General features: G+C 42.7%; 1 protein-coding gene across 2 annotated transcripts; it reads right to left on the bottom strand.

Annotated features, from left to right (window-relative positions):
• Nucleotides 1–596: 596 nt before the first annotated feature.
• ARF1 (ADP ribosylation factor 1) lies at nucleotides 597–14480 on the bottom strand. Of its 2 annotated transcripts, XM_065628124.1 has the most exons (5): nucleotides 14318–14480; nucleotides 4673–4852; nucleotides 3891–4001; nucleotides 3131–3255; nucleotides 598–2110 (listed from the first exon to the last, which is right to left on the bottom strand). In XM_065628124.1, exons 2-5 carry the CDS (start codon nucleotides 4818–4820, stop codon nucleotides 1949–1951), a joined length of 546 nt encoding a protein of 181 aa, XP_065484196.1. In that variant the 5' UTR covers nucleotides 4821–4852; nucleotides 14318–14480; the 3' UTR covers nucleotides 598–1948. The 2 variants fall into 2 exon arrangements, with proteins under 2 accessions (XP_065484197.1, XP_065484196.1); XM_065628125.1 differs by lacking the exon at nucleotides 14318–14480 and having other exon boundaries at nucleotides 597–2110; nucleotides 4673–4845.
• Nucleotides 14481–14865: the final 385 nt, after the last annotated feature.

The raw sequence follows: 14865 nt of genomic DNA, 5'->3' as shown, positions 1-14865 counted from the left end.
ATCTATATCTTTAATCTTACACTTTTCCAGTCTGTGTAAAGGGGAATCCGCTGCAATTCCGGCCGCGAAAACAGCCCGAGTGCGGCCGTCAGCGATGAGAAGCTGTAGGACCATCAGCTGGGAGCAGCTCTGCCCCAGGTCCAGTGACTGCAGAACAGGAAAAAAAAAACACACACGCAAACCAGTGTTATATAAAGTCTGCCTTCCTATTTTTCCCCTCAAAAACTGCTAATTCACAGAGCCTGTTATGAGATGAGATCGGCAGGATAAAAACCTGTTGTTGGAAGTGATGGGGCTACTCAAGAAGCTCAAGAGATGCCCCTGGTGCAACAAATTGACTTCCAGAAGAAGCCAACTCTCAACCTAAGAGCCACTGCCCACCTCTTCACCTGCACGAGTCCGACTAGGAACAATAAGTTATTTGGAAAATACAGGAGATGTGCCAGAATTTTCATGCAAATGGTGAGCCGGCAAAATGCCGACTGGATTTGCATTAATCCAGCACATGGTGCTGTACAAAGATGATACAAAGCAACGTGATACCAGTGCAAGTTTCATGAAACTTTTTATTCAACAAGTATTTCATTATGATTCTGCCAAGATGATCAAATGAACAGCAAGGCATAAAAAACATGAAATAGTTAAGAGATTTTATTCTAATAGCTTTAATTACAGTGCTTGTTTGTCGAAATGAAAACTGAAAACAAGTATACAAAACAGTTGATTACTAATTGTGTATTGAAAGCAATAAAGGTTTCCACAACACTAAATAAACCAGTTCTGATAGTTCCTCGAGTTAAAGTTTAACAGCTCCAGCTTCTTCAGTGTTTATCAAAATATAAAAGAAAAAGTAAAGAGGTCTTTTTTTCTGATGGCAAATCTGAACCTTGCAGTATGAGGGATGCCAAGGGTTTTCACACATATACAGACATGGGATTGAACACTTCTAGAGTGGAATGACTCTCCAAACTCTCATGCTTTTTTTTTTTTTCTAGACGCTATACATTGATGTTTGGTGTTTTTCATGGCAATTCTTACGTTAAGTACAGTACTTTCTACCTATAGAGCTTAGGACTAGTACAGGCTGTGCTTTCTGTGGAAAGGTTTGCCTTCTGGAGTGGTTTACACACAAGGAAAGTACAAAACACTTTTGACAAATACGACAGGCTAAAAATGTCGATTTCTGGAAATTATTCAAGTTCCATGAAAGCGATAAATCTCACCTGAACCAAAAGTCAGATGTTTAGCATGAGTCTGCAAGCTCATCTAAACCAGGTCCGACATATCTTTTAACGAGTATGAACAAATATGTGCACGTACTATGAGCTACAGAAAAAGCCAGAGATCTATTAGTTCCAATCTGTTCTTTAACCAGATGAAGCTAATTGGGTGTCGATCATTGCTTCACCATGTCAAAAAGAATCAAAAGTCACCACATTAGAGCTAGAACAGCAGAAGCTATGTCAAACGTTTGTGTGCTGAAGTGTTTTTACTTTTCCTTGACTATTTAAAAAAATACAGAATTCAGGTTAAAAACCAACCATCGAAAATGGATCTCACAGATCTCACAACCCAACCAAGATCGTATTCAGCTCTACTGCGCAAGGACCTTATGTTAACCCACTTCAATCCCTTCCAAGTACTAAACAGTGAGTTGATTCTTTACAATAAAAAAAGCTGAGTAATATTGCATAGGAGTACCAGAAACTGCCTCATTGGAAACGAAAACTATTTACATTAAATAAGAAACCTAACTGTTTTCAGGCTTGTATTTGCCACATTTACAGCATGATGCAATATATATTGTGACAAAAAGAAATGAAAACAGCTTCCGGCACTCAATACCACAAAGTAGCACAGTTTGCCACATTAGAGTAAAGCGAAGGGCGAATAAGAGGAAATAAGAGGGAGGGGTGGAAAAAGAGGGAAGAGGAAGGTTTTTACGGTTTCATTTCTGGTTTCGGAGCTGATTGGACAACCAGTCCAGTCCTTCATAGAGACCGTCTCCACTAGTGGCACAGGTTGCCTGGATATACCAGTTCCTGTGACGAAGAGAATGCAGTCCGAGTTTGTCTGTGATTTCTGCTGCATTCATCGCGTTCGGCAGGTCCTGAGGGAAGGAAGAAGAGTCATTTTCTCCCCTACTCACTGAGAAGAAGCAGTTTTGATCATCAGCTTTAAAGCCATTAAAAGTTAAGAGCTCTTGGAGCTTCTCTTTGTGAAAAGCTCAGAGGATTACTTCCGTACTCAAGCTATTTCCCCTATACTGACAGAAGTCCCAAAGGTTTAACACCACGATCAAAAGCACATATTACAGAATATTTCTCTTCAGAAAACAGAAGTGAGACAGCTGACATTTGGATGAAGTCATCGACTCCCTCGGCATTCACTCAAAATTGCATACAATTCAAGGGCCATTTCGTTCACTTTCCACTCTGAAAACATTTTCTGCAACTGTAGTTGTGATTTAAGCTCAACTTTTATCATGAAATCGTACTTGGCTCAGTATTGCTTCTATTTATAGTCCCCCTTTCCTGCTCCTAGACAAGGCTTACGGCTGCTTTAACGTTCACAACTGAGCCTGTGCAATCGAGAAGCAGGATGCTATGCCTTCTGTAAGTTTATTAATCATATTTAAGACCTTCAACATTTGGGTTTAAGCTACCAAGGCCTTTAACAAACAACAGAAGGCAGAATCTGGGTTGCTTTGTGGCCTGGAAGAGTCCAGTTCAATGCAAGTATATTAAAAGTCAGCCCAGTGCTTCCACCAACACCACTAGTGCCCTCAAACACTCTAACTGGAGAATTCAGGGAGGCTCTGGAATTCCGGCTTTCCTCTCTGTTTGGGGGAAGCTTGGGCAGGTGCTGTACTTAAGCCAAGCCAGATTTAAAAATCAAACGAGTAGAATTCTTCCCTAAAACTGAAAATACAAGAATTTCTCTTGGTCAAGAGTGTTCAGATGGATGCTCTTCTCAGATGAGAACAGGGTAGTTTAGTCTATGGGTTTGCTCTCTTCAACAAAACTGAATGGACATTTACCAAGAACTTATTGATTATTACACTGAAAAACATCAAGTTCCATGTATGTTTCCAAAAGTTCTTACAGAAAAACATCTTTCCTGGGCATACCTGTTTGTTAGCAAACACTAATAAAACAGCATCTCTAAGCTCGTCTTCTGCCAACATTCGCATGAGCTCTTCTCTGGCCTCATTCACTCGTTCTCTGTCATTGCTGTCAACCACAAAAATCAGACCTAGAAAGAAGGAAATGACGAGAATAAGCACACAACGAAGTTATTTACAAATGATACCTACATCTGGAGGTCAGAACAATTCAGTATAGATCAGAAAAATACAGTTTTTTTATTACTGTAATCTCATGTCTGAGAGAAAGCTTGCTCTTGCTGAAAGCTGGCAAAAGCGAATAATTCATTGGTGTTTTTGGAACTTGTGCGCTTCATTCACATAACCACTCAATATCATCCAGTGAGTAGCAACTCTCGAAATCCTGTGACAAGACTCAAATGCATGCACGTTCTAGTGGCACAGCAGTGGAAGAACTGACAAGTCCCAAGTTCATGGGGCTGCTGGAGCTTGTAGTAAAGACTCTGCAGTGAAGGCAGAGAGCTGTGACGCTCAAAGAAAAATCCAAATTCCAAACTGTCTCTGAGTCGGATGGACAAGGAACACTGGTTTCTAGATTTCTTCCCACCCCTCTTTGAACCTGCATTAGCTTAGTAGAAGAGCACACAAACACACCTTCTTATAATAATAAATATTTCCCTCCCCCTCTCAAGAAACTCACAATATTATCACAGGAAGGACATTAAAAAAAAACCACAACCCTTTTTTGATTCTGGAAAGCTGTGATTTAGGCGTTCACACTCACCTTGTGTGTTCTGGAAATAATGGCGCCAGAGTGGTCTGATCTTATCCTGACCGCCTACATCCCAGACTGTGAAGCTAATGTTCTTATACTCTACTGTTTCCACGTTGAAACCTAAAACAGAAATTGTGGCAAAAACCTCAGTTAAACACAGTTGGCCCTGGACCTATTGTATTTACCGAGTCACACTCAGAATGTCATCATTAAAAAAGCTGTCTTAAAATATAGATCTGCTTTAAATAAGCAGAATCTGACAGTGAAGCCCTCAAAGCAGACAAATGTGGGTTTTCTGGAACTCTTTCTCTCACCGCCACCTCCGGCGAATTCATGATCAAGAGCTGTAATTTCTACCTACCACATCATGACAAAAGCCCTTGGGTTTTAAGGACTGCAAATAAAATAAAGTATATCTCTGATCACACAGCTCTTGCAGTCACCCTCCAAAAAAAAAATAAAGTGTCACCCTCTGCTTGTCAGTCTAATTTACTTGATGTCGCAAGATGCTTAGGAAGGCAGACTGCCCTTCTGTAGCCCGTAAAGGGTTGTTCTACAAATGACTGAAGAGGGAATGGAGTGAAAAACCAGAATCATGTAATCTCCTCCCCTGCTGGAACATTTGGCCGTGCCATCCTCATACCATGGTTTCAGCCAGTGTTTGTTCTGACGGTCAAGTCAGAGTGTAGCGCTAAGTCACTTAAATCAACAGAGTGGCAGCTGAGATAAGACGCAAACAATAAGACTCAAATCGCAAAGCAAGCAGTTATATAAATGTAAAAAAATCTTACCTATAGTAGGAATAGTAGTTACTATTTCACCAAGTTTAAGTTTGTACAAAATAGTAGTCTTTCCTGCAGCATCCAGACCAACCATTAGAATACGCATTTCTTTTTTGCCGAAAAGGCCTTTGAAGAGGTTAGCAAAAATATTTCCCATGCTTGAGATATGTCCTCACTGGCCAGTGAAGTCTAGAAGAAAAAGATCAGAGTATCTCTTATGAGTTACCAAAGGCTGTGTTCTGACCAAGGTATAATCAACCACCAAAAAAATTACAGGATAATATGAATTCTTTATAGACATGCCAGCCATCACCATACATTATTTTTCCTCCCTATCCAAGCAATATAAAGATAAACAGATGTGCCAAAATTACTCCTTATTAAAAAAAAAATGCTCCGAGTGTTTTAAATCTTTCAAATATTCTTTCAGAGATTTGAGTAGTAAATGCTGTTCTCAAACTTTTCTCTGTAAAACTCACGGTTTGCTTTCAATGCAACTCATCATTTGAGGTACTTTGTCCCCCATTTTTATGGGATAATTTATCTGCAGCCTAAAGTGTCATCATAAAACATACTTCTAATTAACCTGCAGTTAAAAAATGTTTTAAATGTGTGCTCATGTCTTTGCTGCTTAGCACGCCAATAGCTGGTCCTTCTTCTACGAAGGAAACTCAGAATATAGTTCGGCTTCTTTCCTACTCAAAACAGTTTCCTTCCTCTCAAAGCCCAAGGAAACAGCCTGGGAACACAACGTAAAGACAAAGCAGTATTACTTTTGTTAACACTGGAGGAAGTAAATCCATATTCACTGAAATTTAACCATCGAAAATTAATAGCCACATTAAAGGAGGGAGGTTTAGAAATGAATGTTTCTTCCTTCACTGCGAACACTTCTGCTTGGACACTTACAAGTGATTAACATCACCAGGAGGTTCCTGTTTAGGAACTGGAGAAACTGCCTCTCCAGCCCTCAGACACTCCCTGTGTCCTTGGGACGGGATCCACCCCACCACAAATTCCACAAATTTCCCCCCTTTCCAAATTTATTGCTACAAAGTTCACAGCAAGTTTGAAATCACCAAGAAAACTATTGTTCTGCTCGCATAAGGCAGGAAAAAAGCAGCCTGAGAGCTTTACAGCAAGATGTAGATGAGGATATTACATGCTGACAGCAACAATTCACACCTTTGTCTAAAAACTCTCAGATGTCAGTTTAAAGAGACTGAGTCCAACTGAAAATTCAAGCTTAAGACAGCAGGTAACACTCAAAGGATGGGCTTCCTGTAAACCCAGTCTCACAATTTAAAGCACAATATGAAGCTTGAATCATCTCTTGAAGATATTGTGTATTTCGTGATGAAGCTGTGTGCTTGAAGCAAAACTCTCACTGTAAACAGACTTTACAGAATATTTATGTTCATGAAAACAAGCTTTGAACTGAAAAGCACAGCACAGAACAAAACTTCGCTCTATGCCTGGGATGTATGAAGCCTGGGTTCCTCACTCCACACCGGGAAAGGTCTAAGCAGTTCTACCCTTTTCAGGAAGCTTTGCTGGATGCAATTTTTAACCCAAAAGTTAAGCACTGTAACATTAACGAGGTCACATGTCTCAGCACAAGCAGCTCCCCAGAGAAGTTCAGAGTCCACTCCAAAGTTCTGAATGACATCATTCACCCCTCACTGGAGTAACTCGAGTCAAAGACTCATTTATTTTATACGACTGAAGCTCAATGCGACCGAAACTTTAAAACTAAGCTCTTCTATAAGCCAGACAGGGCAGCCTGTGGATTAAAACCAAATGGAAGGCCTAAAAGTTTTATTATCCCACCATTTCCTTCATATTTCTGGAACACAACCATGAATATTCAATTCCCACTTGAATATATGAAAGCTGTATAAACAGGAAGGTTAATTAGGAAGTAGAGAAAACAGTTTTGCTGAAGTCCCTGTTTATCCAAATCGCTCACACAGCAGGAAATCTCACTCCCAGTCCACAGCAGCAGCTTTTACTGTGCTGTAAAGTTTTCCTTTGTCCGCCTGCTCACGCTACCTCCATCTCGAAAAGCAACAGGTAGGGTTGAACTGCAACCTTTTACCAGAACTCTTGTAACCCTCCAAAATAAATATAAGAACTTTTGTAGCAAGAGAACCTTGCAAGCCTTGCAAAAGAAAGCATTTCTTTCGTCTCTGCATGTTTATTATGGGTCATTAAATGCTTGGATCAACAGCAGTAATCAGGTAACACAGCAAAGTCTCAGCATTTACATTCACAACATCTTTCCACACCCTGAAGAAGTCACAGTCTTAGACTTAGCACTAACACTAGTGAATCCCAGTAGATCCTTGTTTTCCTGGCAGCTACTTCCGGCTCAAGTCTGCCCTCCACCACTGAAGCTGCTTTTATACCACCCGTCCTGCGTATTTTTTTTTTTCCCCCACTATCCAAACCACTTCCATAACTTATTTGGTACTTCGGGGTAGATGAAACTGCAGAAAGTACAATTTATTTTTATAGGCAGTGTAGTACACAGCCCATGGCTGCAAGACAAGTGTGTTTAGATGTTGAGTAGAAAATAGTGAAATCATTGCTGTCCAAAAGAAAAATACTTAGAGAAACCCATCTGCAGAACTCCCACGAACTGTTGTGATTCCCACCAGCGACTTGTTGGATGCTGCTGGGGCGAAAGATAAGGTCTGTGTCTTCACTGTCAGCCCGACCATCCTCTGACCAGCAGCTAAAATCAGGGTCATCTTCGCCCACAGAAATAATACTCCCATGGTTTTGTACATTACATTCCTCTCCCTGCACCACCCCAGACAGTATTTCATTGCTTTCTACTATCTAAGCAAAAGCACCTTTCTCAGCATCATTAAAATCCTCAACCAAATCATCGTCACAACTGTGAGTGGCCATCAGGTCCCTGATTTTCAGACTATTTGTGCTGCCGAGCAGCGGAGACTCCACCACAGCAGAAACCGCACCGATGGTTTTGAGCTGCTTCCCGGGACTTCGCCGCCACCCATTAATACAGCTCAGCTGAGGGATCACGCGACGATTTCCACCCTACCTTAGAGCTGAATCTGCTTATTGTAATTCTCATTTCAGTCTATTAGTTGGACCATGAGAACTAATATACAGTCTGAAAATACAAGGAAATTTAAGACCATGCAACCCCCTCGCTCTTCAGGCAACTTCAACATTTGCAATCTATATCAAGACGTGCCAATATATTGCCTATATTCAATACCGAAGCTTAGCTTTCTCTTTTCCTCGACTTAAATGTTGTCAGGAATTGCTCTACCGCTCATTTTAGAAGCACGAGTTCAATAAAATGCCTGAAAACATAAAAGACTACAGCTCACGAGCTGCTTGTAGTACTTCAGCACATCTTCAAAAGAGGTATCTATCAGGCTAAGTAGGAAGATTTGTGGATGAAAAAGAACAATTTGAATAAACAGCACCGACTATTTTTGTAGAATGTAGCGTGAATATTCCCTCAGCGCAACTTCAGCTTCCAGAAATGGAAACTCCGTGCCTCTCACCAAACCCAGATCACCCCAAAATTGAACTTTCTGTATGACTCTTGGTTCTCCCTGCCCACCTGGAGCACACTTGACCGTGGTTTACTCCACCTCAAGATCCTCACAGAAGTAAAAACCTGTTAGGCAGGTTCAGGTAAGATATAATGTGCCATTGGTAAACAGTGAGAAGGACATTCACTGGATAAAACTGCAGTTTCATTTCAGGAAAGAAGGTATTTTCAACAGCCTGGTTTTTAGTGATCCATTTAGATAAGCAATTAAGAGAACAGGCAGCCTTTTTCAAACAGGCTCAGTGTAATGAGTTAAAAATGAATTTCTACAATAGCGGGCAGGCTGGTGTCTTGTTAAAGCAATATGGCCCATGAGGAATAACTAGAATTTGCTTTTATTAATTGTACGTGGTTAGAATCAAAGCTCTGGGGAGTATCTCAGGGCCGAAGATGATTCAACACAATCTTCTGCAGCATTTTGCATTTAACTGTACGTTAATGCATTTTAATATCATTTTATCCAGGCTTGCTTATCTTGAGAAGTCAAATACACTTCTTGATTTCCAAATTTCTTGGATAAGCTGTTAACAAGTCATTCTACAGAAGTATGGCCACAAGGCTACGTTGTACGTAAAGTAAGTATAGCTACGTCTTCAACTCTCTGCATAATCTCTATTTTGAACCTCTGGAAAAGTTCTTTTTAACCACAAAGAGATGAAACTTCACTGAGCTGGGAGCTGAGGCAAAATACCATGGTTTCTTTCAGCTTCACACCATTTCTTTAAATATATCAAAGGAGACAAAAATCAGAGGCTAAGGCACAGAATGCCATATATTATTGAGTCAAATTATGCCAGCAGTACAGAAATACATTTATTTCACTTACCACATAAGGCTCCCAAAGTGAAAAAGCAGCGATCAAAACTTTGCAAGTGGCGTAATAAAAGTTGCCGGGCATAATAATTTCGGCAATCTGTTCTCTGTAGCCAAAAAGTACCAGCAGCAATGAAGATCAGGCAGGAAAAGCTTCATTCTTGTTCCTTCTCTGCACAGCACACTGAGGTACACAGGGCATTTGTTTTACATCTCTCTAGAATGTTGTTTTTTTTTTTTTTTTTTTTTAATGCCCACTTCAAGGAGAGGCAAACATGACGCCACTACCCATGACATACTGCATTACGTAGTTATATCAGTAAAAATACTAATACACAAGGTAAAACCCCTAACAGCTGCAGGTTTATCAAAAAGCTATTTTTTATTAACTGATTTACTACCAAAAGCACATCTCTGTTTAAAGGAAAGTCTACTTGACATTGGCCTAAGCATTATGTCCACCTCTAGCACAATTAGAAAAACCCAAACCCATAATTCCTAACCTGGTATTAACACAGTAGTTTTGTCAGTCATGAAATAATAAAATTGTTCAACTTGATATTCAATTATATTATTTATTATTCATTTGAAGTCCGGTCAGTTATCGCTAGTTGGGCCTGTATCATGCTTTTATTTTACAGCATGCTAGAAGGTTTTAAATTAAAGCGTCAAGAGAAGTCAAATATTCATACAAAAGATCAGCAAACCCATGTGTAAATGAGAGGTGAGAAAGCTTTTTTCAAATAAAAAAATATCGAGTTTAACATCAGTTCCTGGTGTTACATGCAAGAACAACTGGCAAATAATTTAAAGTGTAAATCTAACTTGGCAGCTTGTTCTTTACAATATAAAGCGTGATTGAAAAGAGAATGTGAGAAGGGATCCAACAGGAATAGAACACTGTTAAAATTTCAGATTAATCTTGGGCCACAGTATTGCACACCATCGCTCAGCAGGCACAGTCAGTTAAGTACAGCTGCGTTCTTTTGAACTCGAAGCAATTTCTTTACAAAGTGTTCTGTTACAGCAAATCTTGAAAAACACTCTTGATCAAAACACTTCTTTATATATAGCCAGGGTGGCCCAATACATGACTATTCCAGTACAGTTATATTCAACTATTTTTAGAAGTTGTTTATGGGCCTTCCACATCTGATAACGTGAGTGAAAGATGACAACATATCAACACAAGCCCTTTAACTTTTGGGCTTTAACAATGGAATTTAGCTTAAATAATTTTGATTTGAGTTACTTGAGACTTCAGACCATACTAACATCAGCAGGTATAAACTACAAGCGAAATTTAAGAGAAGTTAACAAGTAGGTTAGGTTCTTTCTTCAACAGAGGATTATCTTGGACATAAATATCATTGTAAAGGCCACCTCAGCCACCTATTCATCACGGCAAAGTCTGAACTTCTTTATAGTTGTACCCATTATAGCGAGGGGAGCATTAACCATGGAGATCAAAACCTCCCACTGCAACAATTTTCACATTGGAGGCTATTCTGCCAAGCACGAGATGGAAAAGGCGCCCTAAATGATCACGACCTTGTTATTTGTCTTTTAGGGGAGGTTACAAGAAAGGTTATGGCATTGAAGCATCGTCTGAATTAGAAGTTAAAGATATGCAACTGTTGGATTGGGCCACCAAAGGCTTGCCGTGAGCAACCAAAAAGCACCCAGATGCAGCACTGCGTGTTCAAGGCAGATGGAGGACAAGTTGACCGCAAGCAAGAAGCTTGGGGAAAGAAAATCCAACACGGAGTTGGTCCTTACGTAGCGTCTTCATTCAACCAAAGTAGGCTGAACATCTTGCTGTCTCTACACATTACCCAGACAGCACATTTTCCATGCGCTGTAACATTCTCTTGAGAGCACGGTGCTCACGTTGGCAGGAAAACAAGATGTTTCCACTTAAAAGATCAAAACACGGGCAAAAGAGGGAAAATTTCCTTTGAGGTCATGCCTGTTTCTCAGACACAAGAACTCCTCACTCCTAAAATACTGATCCTAATAAAAAAGTCGCTAGCAAGCAAAGAGGGCAGGTTGCTTGACTTGATACTCAAAAAACCAAACCAGAGTTATTCCCTTATTCTCACCTTGAAGCAAGGGAAACAAGCTTTTTCTGTTTCACAGCAAAATCTCAAACTGTTTTACGCAGTTATACACTACCTTGAATAATTCAACAGCACGCAAACCCACACATAGGAAAACCACATCTGGTCTGCAAAATATTTTATTTAAAGGATAGGCTGACAGGTAGAAAAATACAGGAGGAGTCACTGTTCATGCTTGTAGATAAATCACATCCATCACCTCCCTGCAGGCCGCCTGTAGCTGCTCAGGAAATAAAGTGGTGCCGACAATGTAGTTGTGACACCCAAGTTTTGTCCGTGACTTCATATCCACCTGTTAAACGGGGCACACTGCTGTGAGAACCGGTTATTACAAAGTGTTTCTTTTCACGCAAGCTTTGCACAGTTTTTTGCAGCTCAATTTCAAAATCTTCAATTTTGAGCCAAATATCCTGTTATTCATTCCCAGTAACTGGGCAGTAAGTCAACATTGACACTCATATTAGAAATGGCAAGAGCTCACATGAGAGCTTTGATAACGCAGTTGGCTTTTGGTTTGAGGAAAAATGTCAAAGCAGAGCCCACGCAGCTGGTTGTGAGGTATGAGATCCGCATATGGATAAGAGCTATATTAGACATGAGAGTTTTATTAGAATTGAAACATCAGCAGAAGTAGTACCATAGTTCTTCAATGTTTGCGTGTGTTAGAAACGAGAAATAAAATTGGATACTCACGAGCAGAAAGAAAAAAAAGCTGAATAACACAGAAAAACAGCTGCTGTAGTAGGAAGCTGATTATAAACTTCTTTACTCATCAGTTAAAGAAAGGGAATAATGGCTGAGGACAGTCTCAGCTCTCGTACAAGCTCTCCAGCACTCCAGTAGCAAAACTCTCAAGAGATTCCTAAAAAAGAATCAAAACTATTCCTTTCCAGAAAAAGTTAATTTATGTTCACCACATTTATCCACTGTAAGGCAATCTAGACGTTTGTGAAAGCTGTTGAAATCTGTAAAAATTCTCTGCAGCTTTTATTTCTAAAGCAATCTTTTAGATTCAAATAAAGGTGGTTCTTTAAACCTCACCACTGCAAATTCTGCTGTAATCTTGTGTCGGGAGCTTTTCTTCCTTTCACCAAATAATGTAATCAATAGCTTAGCTGATAATTGTGCCTCAGCAAGATGTATGAATGCTACTGCTTAAAGCAAGCTTTTAGACAGGTGTAACTGGAGTACAGCGCAATTTGGTGAATGACAAGGACCAGAATCCAGCCCCCTACTCCCACACACACTTTGTTTGCCTTGAAAAGCTGTGACTAGTCCTGCCCCCGCCTTGGTCAGCATGACTAACACACAGGGACGGAACTACACGCACCCAGCAAAAACGCACCACTCCTGCCCAGTCCCTTTCCAGATTCTGACTGTGTTTCACAATTAGGCGATCTTAAAAATTCAACAAATGCCTCAGACCATCGAGGACCGATTTACCTTCTGGTATTTGCCTTTTGACACGATCCAGCAACTATTATATGTATCACAAACTATCACAGCAGCAAAGGCCGGTCTGAGTGGAGACGACATCTGCTCCAACCATTTTTACTCCTGGTGCTCTACTGCAGTAGAAGCGTCAATAAACTTGGCAAAGTAATTGAGTTTAAGAGGTTAACTGAGGCGAATTTCCTCACCCTTTCACCCAACATAATTACTACAGCAGGGAAAGCAGCCCAACAGGGTTCTCCAGCACCGCAGACGTGTTCTTAACGTCTTAAAGTCAGTGGCATCATACCGACCTTGTAAACTTTCCTTTTAGAAAATCCCCTTCTATATCTGTAAGACTGTGGGTACTTATACCGACAATATGATTATAAAATCCCTCAACAAAAGCCAAGTAGCGACCCTCTACTTCAGCTACAGTTCCTTTTTCCTGCAGAAGTGCTCCAAATCAGCAGCAAAAATAGTAATAACAATGTTGCCAAACGACCTTGGACAATTCGACTTGGTTTCTTTGCCTGAAAAATAAGGTTAATAGAATATCCTGCAAAGGGGTGTTGTAAACTTTGCCGCTCGCAAAACAAAGTTCAAAGTATTATACAAATAGTTTGCGTTCTAGTGATTGGCAAAGCTACATTTGAAAACAAGACCTCTGGATACGGCTCTAATCAACCTGTGGAATTTGGTTTGGCAAGAGCTGAGCAGCAAAGCAAAAAGGTCAATGTCAAAAACAACATTTAGGCAGTTTTATGACCCACCAGGGTTTTAATTGTGCTTTGCCGGTGGGGGCAAATGCAACCCCTCTGTGAAAAGGTTCCCATAGCTGCCCTATCGCTTTATCAGACACAGGTTATCAGCCTGAAGTATCATGTTAACTGCTCACGGAGACGGGATATAGTATTTTCAGAGAGAATATAATATCCTCCCACCGGGAGCTGCTATGCCAAAGCACACTGGTCTCCTACAGCACCGAACCCACGCCATGGATGGCAAAAACACAGTTTGCTCCAGGCTGAAGCTCAACTCCTCACCATCAACCTCTCGGTGAAGGAAAAAGGCCCAACTCAGCAGCCAAGGGCTTACAGGAGAATAACCTCTGTCCTATGAGTTCCATCCGAGCCTCATTCCCCTTCCCGGGTTACCAGATGCCGATTTTTTTCAGGGGGAGAAGAAAACGAGGAAACGCTTCTCTCCCCTCAGACCCGTTCAGGCCGGAATGAGCGAGTTTGGGGAAGGGACGAGCCCGTCCTGCCGCATCCCGCCTGGTTCCCCCGGCAGAGGGGGCGGTGCCGGGGCCTTGAAACGGTTCCCCCCTCCCGCCCACGCCTCCCCAGTTGGGAAACGAAAGAGCTTGGAAACCAAAGGCCCCCCCCCGGTGCAGCCGCCCAAGCCCGAAGGCCTGAGGGGGGTGGATGGGGCCGGGCCCGGCCCGGCCGCTCCTCAAGGCCCGCGCTGAGGGCTCCTTCGTCCCTCTGACTTCTCTCTCCCCTCGACAGTAACAGAGGGAAGGCGGCTGGAGGAAGAAAGTGAGGAAAAAAAGCGAGCGGGCCCGCCCGCCGCCCCCTCCCCTCAGCGCCAAGGCCGCGACGCCTCAGCCGCGACCGCGGGGTGTGGGCGGGGGGGGGAGCAGCGAGCAGGAAGGGATTGGGGTGAAGGGAGCGGAGGTATCGGCGAACTCACCGGCGTCGGCTGCTGCTCCGGGGCAGTGTGTCCGGCTGCCTGTCCTCGGTCCGTCCCGCTCGGAGCCGCCTGCGCCTCTCGGCCGCTCTCCGCCCAGGCACACAAGATGGCGGCGCTCGGGGGCCACGTCAGTGCCAGCCCGCGCGCGGCACCACGGGAAACCGAGGAGGGCGGCAGGGGGCGGGGCGAGCGGGGAAAGGGGCGGGGTCAGCGCGGGGAGCCGCAGCGCTGGAAAGGGGACGGGGGGCGGAGTCACGCCCGCTTGGTCACGCCCACTGCGTGGCCACGCCTACTGTGTGGCCACGCCCCGAGTTGCTCCTCCCGGGCGGCTCGTGACCGGATGCGGGTCGCGCGGGGGCGGAGTGCAGCGAGCGGCGTGCAAGGGCGGGCACCGAGCAATGGGCACCGTGGAACCAGAACGGAGCAACGGGAACCGTGCAGCGATGGGCACCGTGCAGCGATGGGCAGCGAGCAACGGGCACCGTGAAACCAGAACGGAGCAACGGGAACCGTGCAGCAATGGGCACCGTGCAGCGATGGGCAGCGAG

This window comes from Caloenas nicobarica, chromosome 2, assembly GCF_036013445.1.
Source record: "Caloenas nicobarica isolate bCalNic1 chromosome 2, bCalNic1.hap1, whole genome shotgun sequence".
NCBI lineage: Eukaryota > Metazoa > Chordata > Aves > Columbiformes > Columbidae > Caloenas > Caloenas nicobarica.
The sequence above is the reverse complement of the archived record's forward strand: the minus strand, read 5'-3'. Positions and strand labels throughout refer to the sequence as shown.